This window comes from Halictus rubicundus, unplaced genomic scaffold (genome assembly GCF_050948215.1).
Source record: "Halictus rubicundus isolate RS-2024b unplaced genomic scaffold, iyHalRubi1_principal scaffold0354, whole genome shotgun sequence".
NCBI classification, from domain to species: Eukaryota; Metazoa; Arthropoda; class Insecta; order Hymenoptera; family Halictidae; genus Halictus; species Halictus rubicundus.
This window is the reverse complement of record NW_027488895.1, coordinates 22,556-39,038: the sequence shown is the minus strand read 5'-3', so window position 1 is coordinate 39,038 and position 16,483 is coordinate 22,556. Positions and strand designations below refer to the sequence as shown.

Below are 16,483 nucleotides of genomic sequence, written 5' to 3'. Positions count from 1 at the left end.
CGCTTTATTCTTAATACATTATTTATTATTTCATACAGTCCACTATTATTCTCTACCTGTCTCTATCGCAACCTATACCTCTTTCCTTTCGCTATAGTTCCAAACAAAGAGTATCCTCGAATAAACTCCAAACTCTTCCAGCACAACTTAGGTTTATTTGGGAATAGGTCGCCAAGCAAGAATACAAGCGATTTTGTACACGACGAATAACTTTGTAACAAACGAGTCGACTGACGGGCTACTTGTAACTTCTTCTCTGTCTGTCTCTCTCTCTCTCCGCGCCCTTTCGCAGGGCCTTATATAAGAGTACAACTATGGAAGTTTGGTGGGGATGGATGACACTAGCCCTTAGAGATAGGGAATGACGTGGAGGTCGGAGTTTTCGCAGGGTTGGACTTCAACATGAAATCTCTGTACCGGTGAGTAATTTTGCCTTAGTCTAGTAGATGAGAAAGCCCGTGAGTTCTGACTCATCTATTTGTCTGACTTATCTATAGAGAATAGATAAGTCCGGTAGTCTCGCATAACAGTACGTTGCGTTCGTCGTTTATTTTCTCATTAGAAACGTGCAAAAAAATAATACAACTACGTTCTGAGTGAATAGTGAAATAGATTGACATCTCGCAAAAAACGATCAACTACATAATTATTGATTAATTAATTCTTAACTCTTTCGAATTTCACAATTAATATTAATTGATATTTTACATGATTCTTTAAAGCTAAAATTTATGTTGTTTAAATGAAATATACATGGAAATATATAGTAAATTTCAATTTAATTTCTTTTTCAAGTTCAGTTACAAAAGATATTCAAAATGAATGCGTATTAATAGTGTTAAAAAATTGTAGAAATGCGAATAATTATACGTATGGAGAAATGTTATTTACGTTCAAGATTTATGAAAATTGTATTTCTATAATTTGGAAACATGGTATCTATATTTATTAATATTGTATTGATAAAGATAATTGTAGATATATAACATAATGACATCAAATTAAAAAATATAATTTGAACATATAGTCATAACTCTGATCATAACATCAGATATGTACATAACTCGTCAATCATTTGTATTTGACCACATTTGATAATTTTTTATGATCTAGTTCCAACATTTATCGTTCGTCAGCGTAGAGGGCGTAAGAAAACCAGTTGTTTACATGTGAGACACGAAACCGCATATGGTGATTGGTCTACTCTTATACCATAAAATTGCCGATTTTATATCGAAGTTTTCAGTTGACCACGTTTATTTTATTATGTTATTTGTGTCTCATCGTGATTATTAATGTGTAATTTTTAAAGATTTTCCAGATTATACAAACATGTTTAAGAAAATTGGATAATTGAATTGTCCAATCATTTGAAGAAAGTGCACATTTCGAATTGAAGTTTCCGAGATACCAGTTTTATAAAAATTCAGTAGTTAGATAATACTGAAACAATTTTTCTTATTTTTTTATAAATTGCATCGTCGTTAAAAAAAAAATCAATTGTTTCGATGCCTCCTGATCGTTTTGTAGGTGTATTATGTAATATTGAACATTTTTATATTGAGGAAAACAGTGTAGAAACTTAAAACTGCAGTATAAAATATTTTATTTGCGTTACATTTCAATATATAACTCTGACTCTCAACAGTTTCGGTTGGTGCAGGCCGTAAAACGTCCCCCCGGGTTAGTTCCCCGGTGTAGGGGGGTGTCGGTCCGTCCCTCCCCGATTGGGGAGGGGGATCCGTGGGGGGTATTGGGTGAGGAAGGGTCGGGGCGTGCCGGATCACGCCTCCGACGGCCCTTCCTTCCGGTGGCGGCGTCTTCTTGCCTCGGCCGGGGCTGGTTCCTTCGGGATACCGGCCCCGAGCGGGGCACGAAGACTCCGGGAGCTGTGGGTGGACCGAGCTGGGGCTCGGGAAGCCCAATCCGAAGGCTCCAGGGATGGGGACACCGGGCGGGTCCCTCCGCCCGGGGTCTTATAGCGTAGGCAGTGGGGGAGGTTAACCCCTCCCCCGGGGTATGATGATAGCTGGGAGGTGTCCTGTTGAGTACTCGCGTGATCCAGGCACCTCCCGTGTAGCTTAGGTGGGCGTGAGGTTTTAGTGGGTAGTCTCCGGGGGCTTCGCCCCCCGGAGAGAATCCCACATAACCCCGGCTTCCCCCAGGGAGTCGGGGTATGTATAAAACATTTCCTCACGATAAAAAAAAAAAAAAAGGCCGTAAAACGTCTCCGGCTGAGAATCTTTTCGTCCGCCATCGAAACCCGCATCGAATGAAAGTTCAAATTTTAGATTTTTCAATATACCTTCATAAAATTGTGACGAGTGAATTGTTAGGGGCTTTTCCTGAAGAAAATGAGTCCAAACTCCTACCGCGACCGGTCAAATGACCGTTTTTAAAATTTCGATTAGAATTTCCTATATACAACGTAGTTGAATCGCCTTTAAACTTCACGACTTTTCCTACAATATGCGTATAATACATTTTTCAATATTTACTTCTTTTTTTATTGTTTATTTTCTGAGAAAAATTTGTAGTCTGTCTTACCTACCACGACCGGTCATTTGACCGGTAGATCGATTTATATCTTTTTGTAATAGTATTCTTTCAAAGACTCAATTCCGAAACTATAAAGTCGTTACAAACGGAAGGTAATGCAGTTGTGGCATGATTTTAGCCGAAAAGTGCTTACAGTCCTCGCTCGCCTATCGGCCTCGCGGTCTTTATTTGCTTGATTGGTATCCGAAGCGGTCCAGAACCTCGGATTTTCTTACACCGTCTTATCTACTATGACTGTAAAATAAATAAAATCATAGCCGAAGGAGATGCCTAGACGTCTTCTCACGAATTCAAATCAGTAAAGTCTCGTGAGCTGGACAGAGAGCATCAAAACGTGAAAGTTACAAGGAGCATATTCGGCAGTCTTTTACTATTTTGTATTTTTATTCTATTATTATTCTACTTTTATTTTCTATTGTATTACGCGTTATAAGTGTCATTTTCAAAAAAGTGAACAAACCAACAATACTTCGTAGCAAGTTTCACATTTTATCTTTTGTTCATTTTTTTATCCATCTTGATTTACATTTTTATATTTTAGTTTTTATTTTATCCCTTGAATATTCATTCCCAAAATGTAAAGACGTTCGAAATTTTTGATATTGCAAATGACAATACGGAAAATTATGATCTATTTGAGAACGACTCGAACACCGATGAGGACGAAGGGAATGTTTCGAACGTACGTAGAGGACGAAAGAGAAGGAGATTTTTAGTTACTTCCGATAGCGAGAATGAGGAAGAGGTAATCGAAACTGCTATAGACGGAACTGTTTGGCAAGAAGTAAAAGAAGGGTCTAATCCTGGAAGAGCACCTATTCATAATATGTTTAGGGGAACATCAGGCCCAACAGGGTATAGTAAACGAAATATTATGCGGTGAAAACGAATAAAATATACATTATATACTCCTAAATAAAAGAAACTATATTTTTATACTGTCAAATTGGCTATTATCTTCATTCTATATTAAAAAATATAAGTTGTGCTACAGACCGGTCATTTGACCGGTCGCGGTAGAAATAGGTATACGCGAAGTTTCGGTAGGAATAGTGTTAATGCGAATAGTATTTTTAATACGAATAAGTTGTAGAGCTTATCCAGATGAAAATGAGTCCAAACACGACATCATTTGGATTATCTTCAACAAGATTTTAATTTTTATCGTAACATTACGTATCAATAAAATTGTTCGATTACACTCGAGTTTGGACTCATTTTCATCAGGAAAAGCCCCTCAATTCACTCGCCGCAATTTTATGGAGGTATATTGAAAAATCTAAAAGTTTGAACTTTCATTCGTGCGCGATTCTCCATCTGCTTACATTGTATACCGTTTGTCAGTCGCTGGGTCTTTGAAGATCGGCGTTCGTCGGACCTCGTCGCCGCTTATTCGAGCTGGCAAAAGTTATTCGAAGATTTATCCGAAGCCTTTGAATAAAAGATACAGATAAAAGATGAAAATTTATTCCAAGTTCGAATAAATCCGCTTCGAATAAAAAAAATTCTCTCTATTCGTCCGATAAATTCTCGTCTAATAAAATTATTTATTCGACAGAGATACTTTTTTTATTCGAACTTTCGAATAACGAATAAAGATAAAATATCTTTGATTCGAATCCTTATTTAAATAATTTGTTATCTAAATAGTGCCCAACTCTGTCTGGAATGCAGTGCAAGGGACACTCTTGTCCGTGTCGGTTTGCACTATCGACTCTGACGTTAACAGAACCGAAGAAATAAAAAGAAATACGCGGATACTACGACCGCTGCTGCTCTGGTGGACTACGACTCTACGGTTGCTCGGAGGAATACTTGTTTATTTGAGGCTAGTTGGTTGACTGGTCTTGTCGTCTCTTCACTCCTTGCAGCTAATCTCGGTGTGGGTGGGGTCTAAGAATCTCTGTCTTCTAATTTGTTCGTGATTGGTCAATCATTGTCATTGATCTTCGTTGGCGCCTACCATTGCCAAAGGGAGGGTAACCTTGTGCCGAGGTGGACGCGCGGTACCCTCACTCGATGGGTCCGGAAAGGCGTTATAAACCTGCGCCCGGTAAAGTGTTGTAAATTTTGTCCCGGGCCGCTACCATAAATGCTAGTGCATTACAAACATGATAAACTGGAGGTAGGCCGAAGTCTGCCACCCAGATGTTTGGTTATATTGAAATATTTGTTTTGTCTTGTGACGGAACAATACCAAAGTAAAATTTAAACTGAAAAAATTAAAAAGAATCGGGTTTAATGGTATATACTGAAATATATTTTGTATTTTTAAATCATTCTTTTTGTTTTTTAAATTTAATTACCCTTAAAAAATGTTCAAAACTAGTTATTATAAATATTGTTGTTCAATCTTTTATCAATCCCAAATAATTAAATTTATTAGAATATATATGCTGCGAATGAAAAGCAATATCAGAAGTACATTGAATAAGTAGCTATTAAATAGTCAAATGAAATTAATGATATCAACGTCGTATTTTATTTAATTAAATTTAAACTACATTCTTACTTTTGGCTAATATTGAACTAATTTAATTTTTTATAATTATGTTATTACACTGTTGTAGTTGTAATTGCACAGGGAAGACGACTGATGTAGTAGAAAGAACAAGAAAAAAGTGTTTAACGAAAAAAAAATCGTTCCATGCGGGATTCGATCCGGGACCAAAATATTCTCAGCCGGAGACGTTACGTTATTATTATTATTACATTACGTCTCCTTCGATGCACTCGCGTGTCAGCCGTAATGGAATTAAGAGGAAACAACATTCTTTTGTTTCATTCATCATATGAATCCTCGACATGAGATTTAAAATTATATCAGCAACAGCGCCATTGTAGAATATCGGTTCCACAATATTAGTTCTGGATGATACGGTAGGATGTGACACGGAATAGTACGGGGGCTCTAGAGCCCCCCGAGCGTGAGACAGAATAATACATTGGGTGATTGGTCTACTCCTATACCTCGTCTGTGGTATGGTATTACCTACAGATGTGTAGCTGACTGATGAATACGAGATGGAAACACCGGCGTGTTGGATAACGAATAAGAAAGGAACTGAAAAGGGAATCTTTCAATTTTATTAAATGTTGGATATTTATAGGGAGGAGGGTCCTAAGTGGACATGTTTTTTTTTACCCGGAGTATGGAACGATCAGGTGTCAGACGTTATAACAGAATAAAAATTGTAATTGTTACATTACATTTATTTCAGTATCACTGTCAAAAAGTCTACGTGCATTTGCATAAGAGTATGATCCTAATAATGATAATGTATGATTAGATTAGGTCCGGATACGATGTTTTGCGAATGTTATAACTTAAAAATACTTTACCACTATTATTCATGCACACACCTCGGTCTCTCTTTTTTTATTATGAAATAAATGTTTACAACAGAGTCAATAAATTCATGTGTGAAGCTAAATTAAACCAAAAATGAAATGATTCAAAATTTCAAAGGTCTAAAAAGAACTACGATTCATAAGTGTCTATATATAGACTAGAGTTTTATTTGATCCTTGCTTTGTCATTGGGCGATACAACCACATACATTGCAACGCGCGCGCCAGTCTTTGACTGCTCTGTCCTCGTTACAGCATTCGAACGCGCCTCCGGAAATTATTCGAAGTCAAATAAACCGCCGAAAAAGACAGATGAAAATGGACATGTGGCAGCCTGGGCATCGCGCAGCGGCAAGCACGCCGACGAACCGCCAACATACATTGTATACGCGGCGGCGCGGCGACGGTCCACGGGAAGCTGCAGAGAAAGAAGCGAAGATCGGTTCCGAAGGCGGTCGAAGGAATGCCATCGAACATTCGCTCGCAAGCGTCGGCCAGTATTCACTTCAGAGCAGCCATTCGTGTCAGTGCCGTGTGTTGTAAGTACGTATTATGGCGATTAGGTTTGGAGTATACATTTTGATAAGTTTTCCCGAAAACAGGCCATTTGTCCGCACAGTACGGCGGTCTCTTTATTTTCCGAGATATTTGCAAAAACTGTCTATTTTGATGTAAACTTCTGCCTATTTTGAATGACCGAATTTGTTCTTTAGGGCGCGGGAGGGTTCTTTGGTTAAAATGTACAAGGAGATTTTTATTATCCACCCTATGAAATTATCGAGTCGATGTTCTCCCATTTTGCAATCAAATTCACAGAAGTTATTTATTCATGATCACTATAAGTTGTTTCTATATATGTATTCATTGAGTGATACATGTTATTATTTATTTCCAGTGTTTTCAAATGGGTGAGGTTGGCCAACGGATGCAATGCTGGTTCGGTCTTTACCTCACGCACTGGTTCCTCGGTCACCCCAGGGTCTCATGTTTCCTTTTCAACGGTTAAGAAGTAATTTTGCAGGTATTTCCTCATTATTTCTTTATCAATGTTTTAATTTGAATAGATTTTGTTTTCTTGAATTTGGAATTTATAGGATACGGGTCTTAGGGATTGCTATTCCCTTATAACTTCTGCGAAATATATTCTTTAGGTTCCATGAGTTTTAGCGCCTTATATATATATACATTAATATATGAAGGGAGGTATGAAATTATCGAGTCGAAGTGGTCAATGTTTTTTCACTTTGCAATCATATTCACAGAAGTTATTTATACATGATCACTATAAGTTGTTTCTATATATCTATTCATTGAGTTTATAAACGTTGAATGAAGTGCACAAGTGGATGTATTTCAGGTAGAGACAATTTCTAATCGCACCGCAAACGATCCCTTCATTTATTCTCAGGTTGTCCCTATAATTTATTTTCCTTACCGCGTGTAGTAGCTTAAAAACTTTACCTTCTGCCGTTGAATACATGTTATTATTTATTTTCAGTGTTTTCAAGTGTGAGGCCGGCCATTGGATGCAATGTGGGTTCGCTGTTCACCTCACTGACTGGTTCCTCGGTCACCCCAGGGCCTCGTGTTTTGTTTTCAACAGTTAAGAAGAAATTTCACAGGTATTTTCTCATTATTTCTTTATTAATGTTTTAATTTGAATAGATCTTGTTACCTTGAATTTGGAATTTATAGGATATGGGTCTTAGGGATTGCTATTCCCTTGTAACTTCTGCGAAATATATTCTTTACGTTCCTTGAGTTTTCTCGCTTTACATACATACACTAACCAGCAAAACTGAGTCTACACTATTTGAGCCAACATAACTTTTTAAAAATCTGATCAAATGACTTGAATTTTATTGAGAAGTTGGAAGGTTTAGTTTGTTAGACGAGGTGTAAAAAATTTTTGAAAAAAGTTTGAATTGGTCGGAATCGCAAAAGAAATAGTAACAGTTGGTTTTTTTAGCTTTTTTATCTGAGCCTGTATTGAAAATTTAAAAAATGTGTTTGATTCGCTTGAGTAAATTACATCCATGCTGAAAATTTCACCGATATTGGTTAATTCGTTTACGAGTTATAAACGCTTAAAAGTGGAAAAATTGCCGTTTTTCATGATTTTCGACTTAAAACCACACTTTTAATCGTTTATAACTCGTAATCGAATTAACCAATATCTGTGAAATTTTAAGCGTAGATATAATTTATTCGAGCAAATCAAATACATTCCTTAAATTTTCAATACAGGCTCTGATAAAAAAGCTGAAAAAACCAACTTTTACTATTTCTTTTGCGATTCCGACCAATTAAAATTTTTTTCAAAAATTTTGTACACCTCGTCTAATATATATATCAATTATTGATTCCCCTCGGGGTTACAATTTTAATTACATCTCCCTCTTACCCCAATCTTAACCTTAAACTTATCCTAACTTACCCTAACTTAATTAAACGTGTCCTAAAAACACGCCATAGAGAGAGAGAACGATCTTTCACTAATATCCGCCGCGTTATTATTTTTCCCTGTCCCACACATACATGCTTCTCTGCTCTCTCCCCTCCCTGCACCTCACCCATCCTTCCCATGCCTCCTGGACCTCCTCTTTCGGCTGCTCTCTCTTTCACTCCATTCCTATGCATTCTCTCCATTTACTTCATCTCCCATATCTCTCCATTCCTGCTCTTCCTCCATTCATCCACCTTCCTCATCCATTCCTCTCCTCCTTCATCCCCTAATATTTCCCCACCATCCCCTGCCAACCACTCCCCTCAACCCTCCCTTACACATTTCCCACACATGTTCCCACGTTTCCTCCTCTCACCCACAGACCTTACATACTTTCTTCTCCTCCTCCAACCAATACTTTCCACCTCTCATCTCGTTTCCCAACCTGTACCTGGCCACCCTTTGCCACCTGCTCTCTCCCCAGCCTTTCTTCAGATACCCCGGTATCCGCTCTCCCTTCACCCTCCCGTACCACATGTTGTACCTTGCGCTTCCTATCTTTTCCCATCTCTCCCCTGTTGCTTCTTCTTTTCCCCTTTCACTATCTCCTCACTCACTGCCTCTATCCTCTCCTCCATCATCTCCTCCGCCTCCTCCGCTGTCCAGCCCCTCTCTTCCCAAAAACGCCGTCACTCCTTCACCCACCCTACTACCTCCCCTCCCCTTCTGCCCCTTCCTCTTCCCTGCTCCCAGCACAACCTAGCTAGCTCCCCCCTTTTTCCACCCTCAACTTCTTCTGGTACCCCCATGCCCTCAACCCCGCCCTCCCTCTCAACAACTCCCTCTGCAGCTGTTACCGCACCATATACCGCGGTGCGTACCTCTCTACTCCTAGGACCCACCTCAGAAACCTCTCCTGCAACCTTTCCACCTCTTCCCATTCCTTCCTACACCTCGTCTAATAAACTAATCCTTCTAACTTCTCAATAAAATTCAAGTCATTTGATCTAATTTTTAAAAAGTTATGTTGCTTCAAATAGTGTAGACTCAGTTTTGCTGGTTATTGTACATTAATATATACATTAATAACCAAATTACGAGAAGTGCCCGAAGACAGACCATTTGTCCGCACTGTACGGAGGTCTCTTTATTTTCTGAGATATTTGCAAAAAACTGTCAGAGTCTCCATTGCGAATTCTGCCTATTTTCAATGACCGAATTTGTTCTTTAGGATGGAGGAGAGTTCTTTCATTAAAATCTATGTTATGTCGTGCAGTTTCTCGCAATTGTAGGAGAGGTTCTGCGTGTTATTTTGTCGAATTAATGACCCGACACCTTCCTTTGCAATAACAACTTTGGTTTATTAGAACAATGACTATATACAGTTTACATTCGGACTGGTGATTATTCGGTTTCCTTTGAGAACAAGTTTGTATCTAATTTCTGCTCTGGGGTCAGCTCGCTCTTCACCTCGGTGGTGACTTTGGAGAAGAGTGGGAGATGGTCCCATTTTTGGGGGAAAGAAATCTCACTTGCTGATTGACTTGAGGGAGGAGTCATTTGTATGCAACCCCTGTTGGTGGTGGAGGAAGTCCCCACCCCAAGTCAAACGCGTAGAGAAAGTGCCTAGACCAGCACGTGACGATTGCCAGACCCCAGAGCAGCGTGACGAAAAAAAGGGCCCAAGTGGCCAGCACGTGCCTATGGTTTATTACCCCCTTGTCCCATGAGGGCGAGGACCATCGAGTTTGGGAACAATGCTTCCTTGGAAAAGCTAGATTTTCCAAGGACTTGGCAGAAGAGTCACTTTGTTCCAGTCATCTGGCAACTATGTTTATTAGGGGTCCCCAAACTGATGGCCCAAGGGGTCTGCCTTAGGGTCTCTAACCCTCACGCACTACGCGGATGCCTAACCCGTGACGATTAGGCCTTAACTGGTAACGTGTATATAAAAAATGCTTAGGCCTTCTCGAGACCCTTGTAAAAGTATCCCGAGGTCTAATGGTCTTTCCTCGGAAATGGCTGTGTGTCATAACAATCTACAAGGGAATTTTTATTATCCACCCTATGAAATTATTGAGTCGATGGGGTCAATGTTCTTGAACTTTGCAATCAAATTCACAGAAGAAATTTATTCATGATATACTATTGTATATGTATCCATTGAGTTCATCAACGTTGAATGAAGTCTTCACAAGTGCAAGTATTTCAGGTAGAGACAATTTCTAATTGCACCGCAAACGATCCCTTCATTTATTCTCAAGTTGTCCCTACAATTTATTTTCCTTACCGCGTGTAGTAGCTTGGAAACTTCACCTTCTGCCGTTGGATACATGTTATTATTTATTTCCAGTGTTTTCAAATGGGTGAGGTTGGCCAACGGATGCAATGCTGGTTCGCTCTTTACCTCACGCACTGGTTCCTCGGTCACCCCAGGGCCTCATGTTTCGTTTTCAACGGTTAAGAAGTAATTTTGCAGGTATTTCCTCATTATTTCTTTATCAATGTTTTAATTTGAATAGATTTTGTTTTCTTGAATTTGGAATTTATAGGATACGGGTCTTAGGGATTGCTATTCCCTTATAACTTCTGCGAAATATATTCTTTACGTTCCATGAGTTTTAGCGCCTTATATATATATACATTAATATATGAAGGGAGGTATGAAATTATTGAGTCGAAGTGGTCAATGTTTTTTCACTTTGCAATCAAATTCACAGAAGAAATTTATTCATGATATACTATTGTATATGTATCCATTGAGTTCATCAACGTTGAATGAAGTCTTCACAAGTGCAAGTATTTCAGGTAGAGACAATTTCTAATTGCACCGCAAACGATCCCTTCATTTATTCTCAAGTTGTCCCTACCATTTATTTTCCTTACCGCGTGTAGTAGCTTGGAAACTTCACCTTCTGCCGTTGGATACATGTTATTATTTATTTCCAGTGTTTTCAAATGGGTGAGGTTGGCCAACGGATGCAATGCTGGTTCGCTCTTTACCTCACGCACTGGTTCCTCGGTCACCCCAGGGCCTCATGTTTCGTTTTCAACGGTTAAGAAGTAATTTTGCAGGTATTTCCTCATTATTTCTTTATCAATGTTTTAATTTGAATAGATTTTGTTTTCTTGAATTTGGAATTTATAGGATACGGGTCTTAGGGATTGCTATTCCCTTATAACTTCTGCGAAATATATTCTTTACGTTCCATGAGTTTTAGCGCCTTATATATATATATATACACATTAATAACCAAATTACGAGAAGTGCCCAAAAACAGGCCATTAGTCCGCACAGTACTGCGGTATCTTGATTTTCCGAGATATTTGCAAAAAACTGCCTATTTTGATGAAAAATTCTGCCTATTTTGAATGACCGACTTTGTTCTTTAGGGCGGGGGAGGGTTCTTTCGTTAATACCTACAATGCACAACAAACTTTCTTTAATACACCCTGTGAAAGTATCGAGTCGAAGGGGTCAATGTTCTTCCACTTTGCAATCAAATTCACAGAAGTTATTTATTCCTGATCACTATAAGCTGTTTCTATACTATATGTATCGATTGCCAAATGATTCCTTCAAATATCTCGATGCTTTAAATTTGACTGTGATTTCGGACCTGACATGAGTATAGAAATGCCGCGAGTGGAAATACTGGAACATTTCGGCAAGAAAAAAACGTAGATAAAGCGAATATGTACGAAATAGACATAATAAAGGATTTATTTTGTACATATTAAGAAGCAATATTTTATTCACTATATTGTCTTTTAATCTATTTCTTTTTTTTACTAATTATTTCGCCAGTCTTTGAGAATACTCTTTCGGAAGGAACAGATGTTGCCATAACACAAAGATACTCCTTTGCAAGCTTTGATAGTGTTACGTCCCGAGTGGGATGAATTACGATTTTAAGAGGATAGGACGCAGTTTCAAACCTACCTGCATACACCGGCTATGGTTCGGGAAATTGAGGATCGTTTAAATAACTTTGTACCCTTATTTTGAAAACAACAATATTATTGATTTATTCAAAGTGTGGTTCTGAATCAGAGATTACAAATTTGATTTTACAAATATGGTTTATATAGCGCATATACTGGAGTGCTTATAAATAGTTTGATAATAATAATAATAATATTAATATTACCGTGATCACGGGTTCGAATTCGGTTACAATATACTCCGACTGCTGACACTGGTCTTTGAAACGGTTTGTCGCGAAACAACTGAACGAACTATTTTAACTTCAAAAGAGACTACTGGACTATTGACTATGACTGAATAACTGATTGTTCACGATTGTCTGACTGACTGACTGACTATTTATAACTGAATTTTAGGAGTTGGTCCCCCTTTTTATAAGATGCACAATCCTTTGTTTTTCAAAGATGCTGGCACAGGAGTCTCTACCTTGCATCTTTTTATCTTCTTGATGTCTCCTGACTAGTCAGCTGTACGCCGACAGGATCTTTTTACCATGAAGTCGGCGTCTTTTCTTATAATTTGGCATATTTGGACACCTTTCCTGTTTGTTCTCAGCGTGTAAACTGAGAACTTCATCTGCGTGTCTTGCAGGAAGAAAAGTTGGAGTCGTTTCTCGTGCTACCTTACTGCGTAGAATTTTTAACATATATCTTAATCCTATTTTTACTTCTCCTCGTGCGACATAATCGGATGTCCATAATAATTCATAATAATTCTTCATCTGAGGGTTTATTCGTTGGCGGTCGAACCACCGGACGTTCACTGCCTCTGTCTGCTGGGACTGTGATTGACTGCAATTCTGTTCCCCGCGGGGAAAAAAAAAACAGTAATAATCTATCTATCTATTATAACGTATCTATCTATTATAATCTATCTATCCATCTATCTGTGCATTGTGCGGCCACTTCTTACTTACAGTAACGAGCAAAACTGAGTCTACACTATTTCAAGCAACATAACTTTCTAAAAATTAGATCAAATGACTTGAATGTTATTGAGAAGTTAGAAGGATTAGTTTATTAGACGAGGTGTAAAAAATTTTTGAAAAAAATTTGAATTGGTCGGAATCGCAAAAGAAATAGTAAAAGTTGATTTTTTCAGGCTCTTTTATCTGAGCCTGTATTGAAAATTTAAAGAATGTATTTGATTCGTTCGAATAAATTATGTCCATGCTGAAAATTTCACCGGTATTGACTTATTCGTTTACGAGTTATAAACGATTAAAAATTGCGATTTTAAGCCGAAAATCGTGAAAAATGGCAATTTTTCCACTTTTTCTCTAAAGGGTGTGTGCCTGGATCACGCGAGTACTCAACAGCACAGAACGCTTCACGATTTTGCGTGTTATCCTTGCGCAGGGACCATGCTAATCTTCTCTGTATCGTTCCAAATTTAGTATATGTGCTGTCGAAGCAATTACATGTCAGACACAACCTCCATAATTTCCAACCAGGGCGTTTGATATGTCCCACCGGATATCTGGTGCAGCGAACGGACGATTATCGTCTGTGAGTTATGCACGATCTAACCACGAAATTATACTAAAGGCATAGAACATGTCAAGACACAACACAATCGTCCTACATATTTCATCGTCCATTACACAAGTATATATCATCGGAATTAAATCATATTTGGTTTAGTTTTAATCAGAAACATGTTGGTAAATATGTTGGTAAAAGTTTCATAAAAAAAAATAATGACAAATAAAGAAGTTTTGTAACTGGATTCGATTAGTCTTCTGGTCTCACACCGATATAGCCGACAATGTGTGCCACACTTCTCGGCGACGACGGCTCTTGACCTTTGCTGTTTTCGCCGTTTTCACGTCAGTAGCGTTTTCAAGTTATAGGTTTCTTATGACTTGAAGAGGGTACGACGGTTTCCAGCGTTCCCTGTGTAGTTCAAATGGGACGCTCGGCGAGAACCTCCGATTTCGTATCTTGTCAGTAAAAACGGCGGACTGACAAACAACGAGATTTCACTGTAATAGGCAGTCCTTATAGTAATAGTTATATAGTATTTGTATGGAGTTTTCTATTTTTTAAATATTTACCTCTTTGTGTATGCACAGGATCACGAGCAGGTTGAACCCATTTACGAGCAGACCCAGGAGGGAGCACAGCAGGATGGGCACGTCAACAAAAGAAGCGTCCATCTTCGAGTCTCTTGCTGAAACACGCCATTCGTAGCTTTATCTTAGTATTAAATAACGAATTTGTACGGTGTCACGTTGCCCTGATTTTCGGCCCGTCCGACGGGAGAAAAACCCGGGCAACGGCGGGTTTTTACAGACCGTGAAGCCGGGCCACGTTCGGCCGCGCGAAACGTGGTCCACCCGGGACAAACGGCGCACAGTGGTGCCAAGGCGGCAAAAAGTCCATTTTATAAATTTTCGATTTTTATAAAAAAAAATTATTTCTGTATAGCCTAATAGTGCGTGCATGATGTGCCAAAGTCAGATTTTTGAAAAAAAATTTTTTACGGAGATATACGCATGGTAAATAACCATTTCCTCGCTCCTGGGAATCCATCAGTTTTCAGTGCGAAAGTTATGTAATTACTCCGCCTATAATTGAATACTAAGGGGTCTACAAATCATATGGGTCATTGCAAATGGTTTTAACTATTGACTGGAAAAAAAAGTTTTCCAAAAAAAGTTGTTTAACATTAAGTAATATGGACTAACCTGAAGCCCCTTTGCGTTACGCTCATTTTTTATTTATGGCGGAATACAAAAAATCCTTTGAAAAGCTTCGATCTGGAACTAATCGTTTTGGCAAGTTATAATATTGATCTAGCTTTGTGCAAAAAATCACGAGATACTTCGAGATGCTTTCGCGGCAATTTAAGTTCAAATATCAACTTTCGGAATTTCCAAGAATGAATCGCACGGAAGTCATGATTATTTGATGTTTCAGGTGAAATTTTTAAGGGTTACATATCGGATAAGAAAAAAAAAAGTGACATTCATACATATAAAAAGATATTTAATAACAATTTTTTATGTTAAATAAACGAAGTTTTCGTTCACTGGACTACTGTCGCAAAAATGCAACAGGTATTTTGTGGTAGTGCTCCAATGAACGCTGTAAAAATAATTTATGTCAGATAAAAAAAATTGTTATTAAATATTTTCTTATACATAAAAAATTAATAAATCGTATGCACTTCTCATTTTTCTTTATTATTTAGAAATATTCCTAAAAAATTTCACCTGGAACATCAAATAATCGTAACGTCCGGAAAATTCACTCTTGGAAATTCTGAAAGTTGATATTTAAACTTAAATTGTGACGAAAGGGTCTCATGATTTTTTGCACAAAGTTAGATCAATATTACACCTTGCCAAAACGATTAGTTCCAGACCAAAATCTATTAAAGTATTTGTTGTATGCTTCCATAAATAAAAAATGGGCAGAAAACGGAGATTTTCGATTAGCCCATACTACTTAATGTTAATAACATTTTACACAAATTTTTTTTGCCTAATAAGCGTTCTACCTGTGGCAATCTCTCGACAAATTTTCAAACAAATTCGTTGGATAGTTTCGTTTTTATAGATTTTTCGCCGCTTTTTGGCCATTTGGCACCACTGTGCGGCGTCTCGTCGACTCGATTTTCGCGACGGTTCTCTCAAGTTCGGTACTCAGAACGGGCGCCAGACACGAGGACGGTGCCACACGAAAAATTACGCTAAGACGCGAATCGGCCGCCGCGATCTCGATTCGACGAGCACCGCGCGATATCCTGGAAAGCCCCTACACGTGTCAGGGTTCTACGGGAAAGAAGGACGGGGCATTCCCCGCGGCGGGAAAGTTGCTCAGAATTACGACACACGAAAGTGGGCTTCTACTTTACATTTATTGTCGTTCGGGTGTTACAAAAAGCTGCCGGCAAAACCCGGCAGCGGTGGTCCGAGAAGCCCGCACGATTGTACAAAATACACGACGGATGGACGGTCGCTCGCGCTTATCGTACCCGAAACACAGCGTCTCGCAGGTGTATTCGGCAGCTGCCCTCAAATCGTTATCATACGCCGCAAACTGTTACTTATTGTAGGCAACCGTTAAGGTCCAGCTTTCCCAGGTGGCCTTGATCCGCCACAGTGTGCGTGCCGTGTGCGTGTGCCATGGTGT

The 16,483-nt window shown here is 38.7% G+C and overlaps 1 protein-coding gene and 1 non-coding gene across 2 annotated transcripts; one reads left to right on the top strand and one right to left on the bottom strand.

Annotated features, from left to right (window-relative positions):
- The first annotated feature begins 6,261 nt into the window (after positions 1-6,261).
- On the top strand, positions 6,262-10,827 carry LOC143364230 (uncharacterized). The gene is made up of 4 exons (XM_076804689.1): positions 6,262-6,449; positions 6,806-6,931; positions 7,409-7,532; positions 10,710-10,827. Exons 2-4 carry the CDS (start codon positions 6,841-6,843, stop codon positions 10,825-10,827), a joined length of 333 nt encoding a protein of 110 aa, XP_076660804.1. The 5' UTR covers positions 6,262-6,449; positions 6,806-6,840.
- A 2,830-nt stretch (positions 10,828-13,657) lies between these two features.
- On the bottom strand, positions 13,658-13,760 carry LOC143364232 (U6 spliceosomal RNA). Its single transcript, XR_013084042.1, has one exon. It is a non-coding gene; the product is annotated as a U6 spliceosomal RNA (small nuclear RNA).
- Between the last annotated feature and the right edge of the window lie 2,723 nt (positions 13,761-16,483).

Coding starts and splice junctions, on each gene's coding strand:
- LOC143364230 (XM_076804689.1), top strand. CDS start 6,841: ATGCTGGTTCGGTCTTTACCTCACGCACTGGTTCCTCGGTCACCCCAG. Junction 6,932..7,408: donor GTTAAGAAGTAATTTTGCAG/GTATTTCCTCAT, acceptor ATTTATTTTCAG/TGTTTTCAAGTGTGAGGCCG. Junction 7,533..10,709: donor GTTAAGAAGAAATTTCACAG/GTATTTTCTCAT, acceptor ATTTATTTCCAG/TGTTTTCAAATGGGTGAGGT.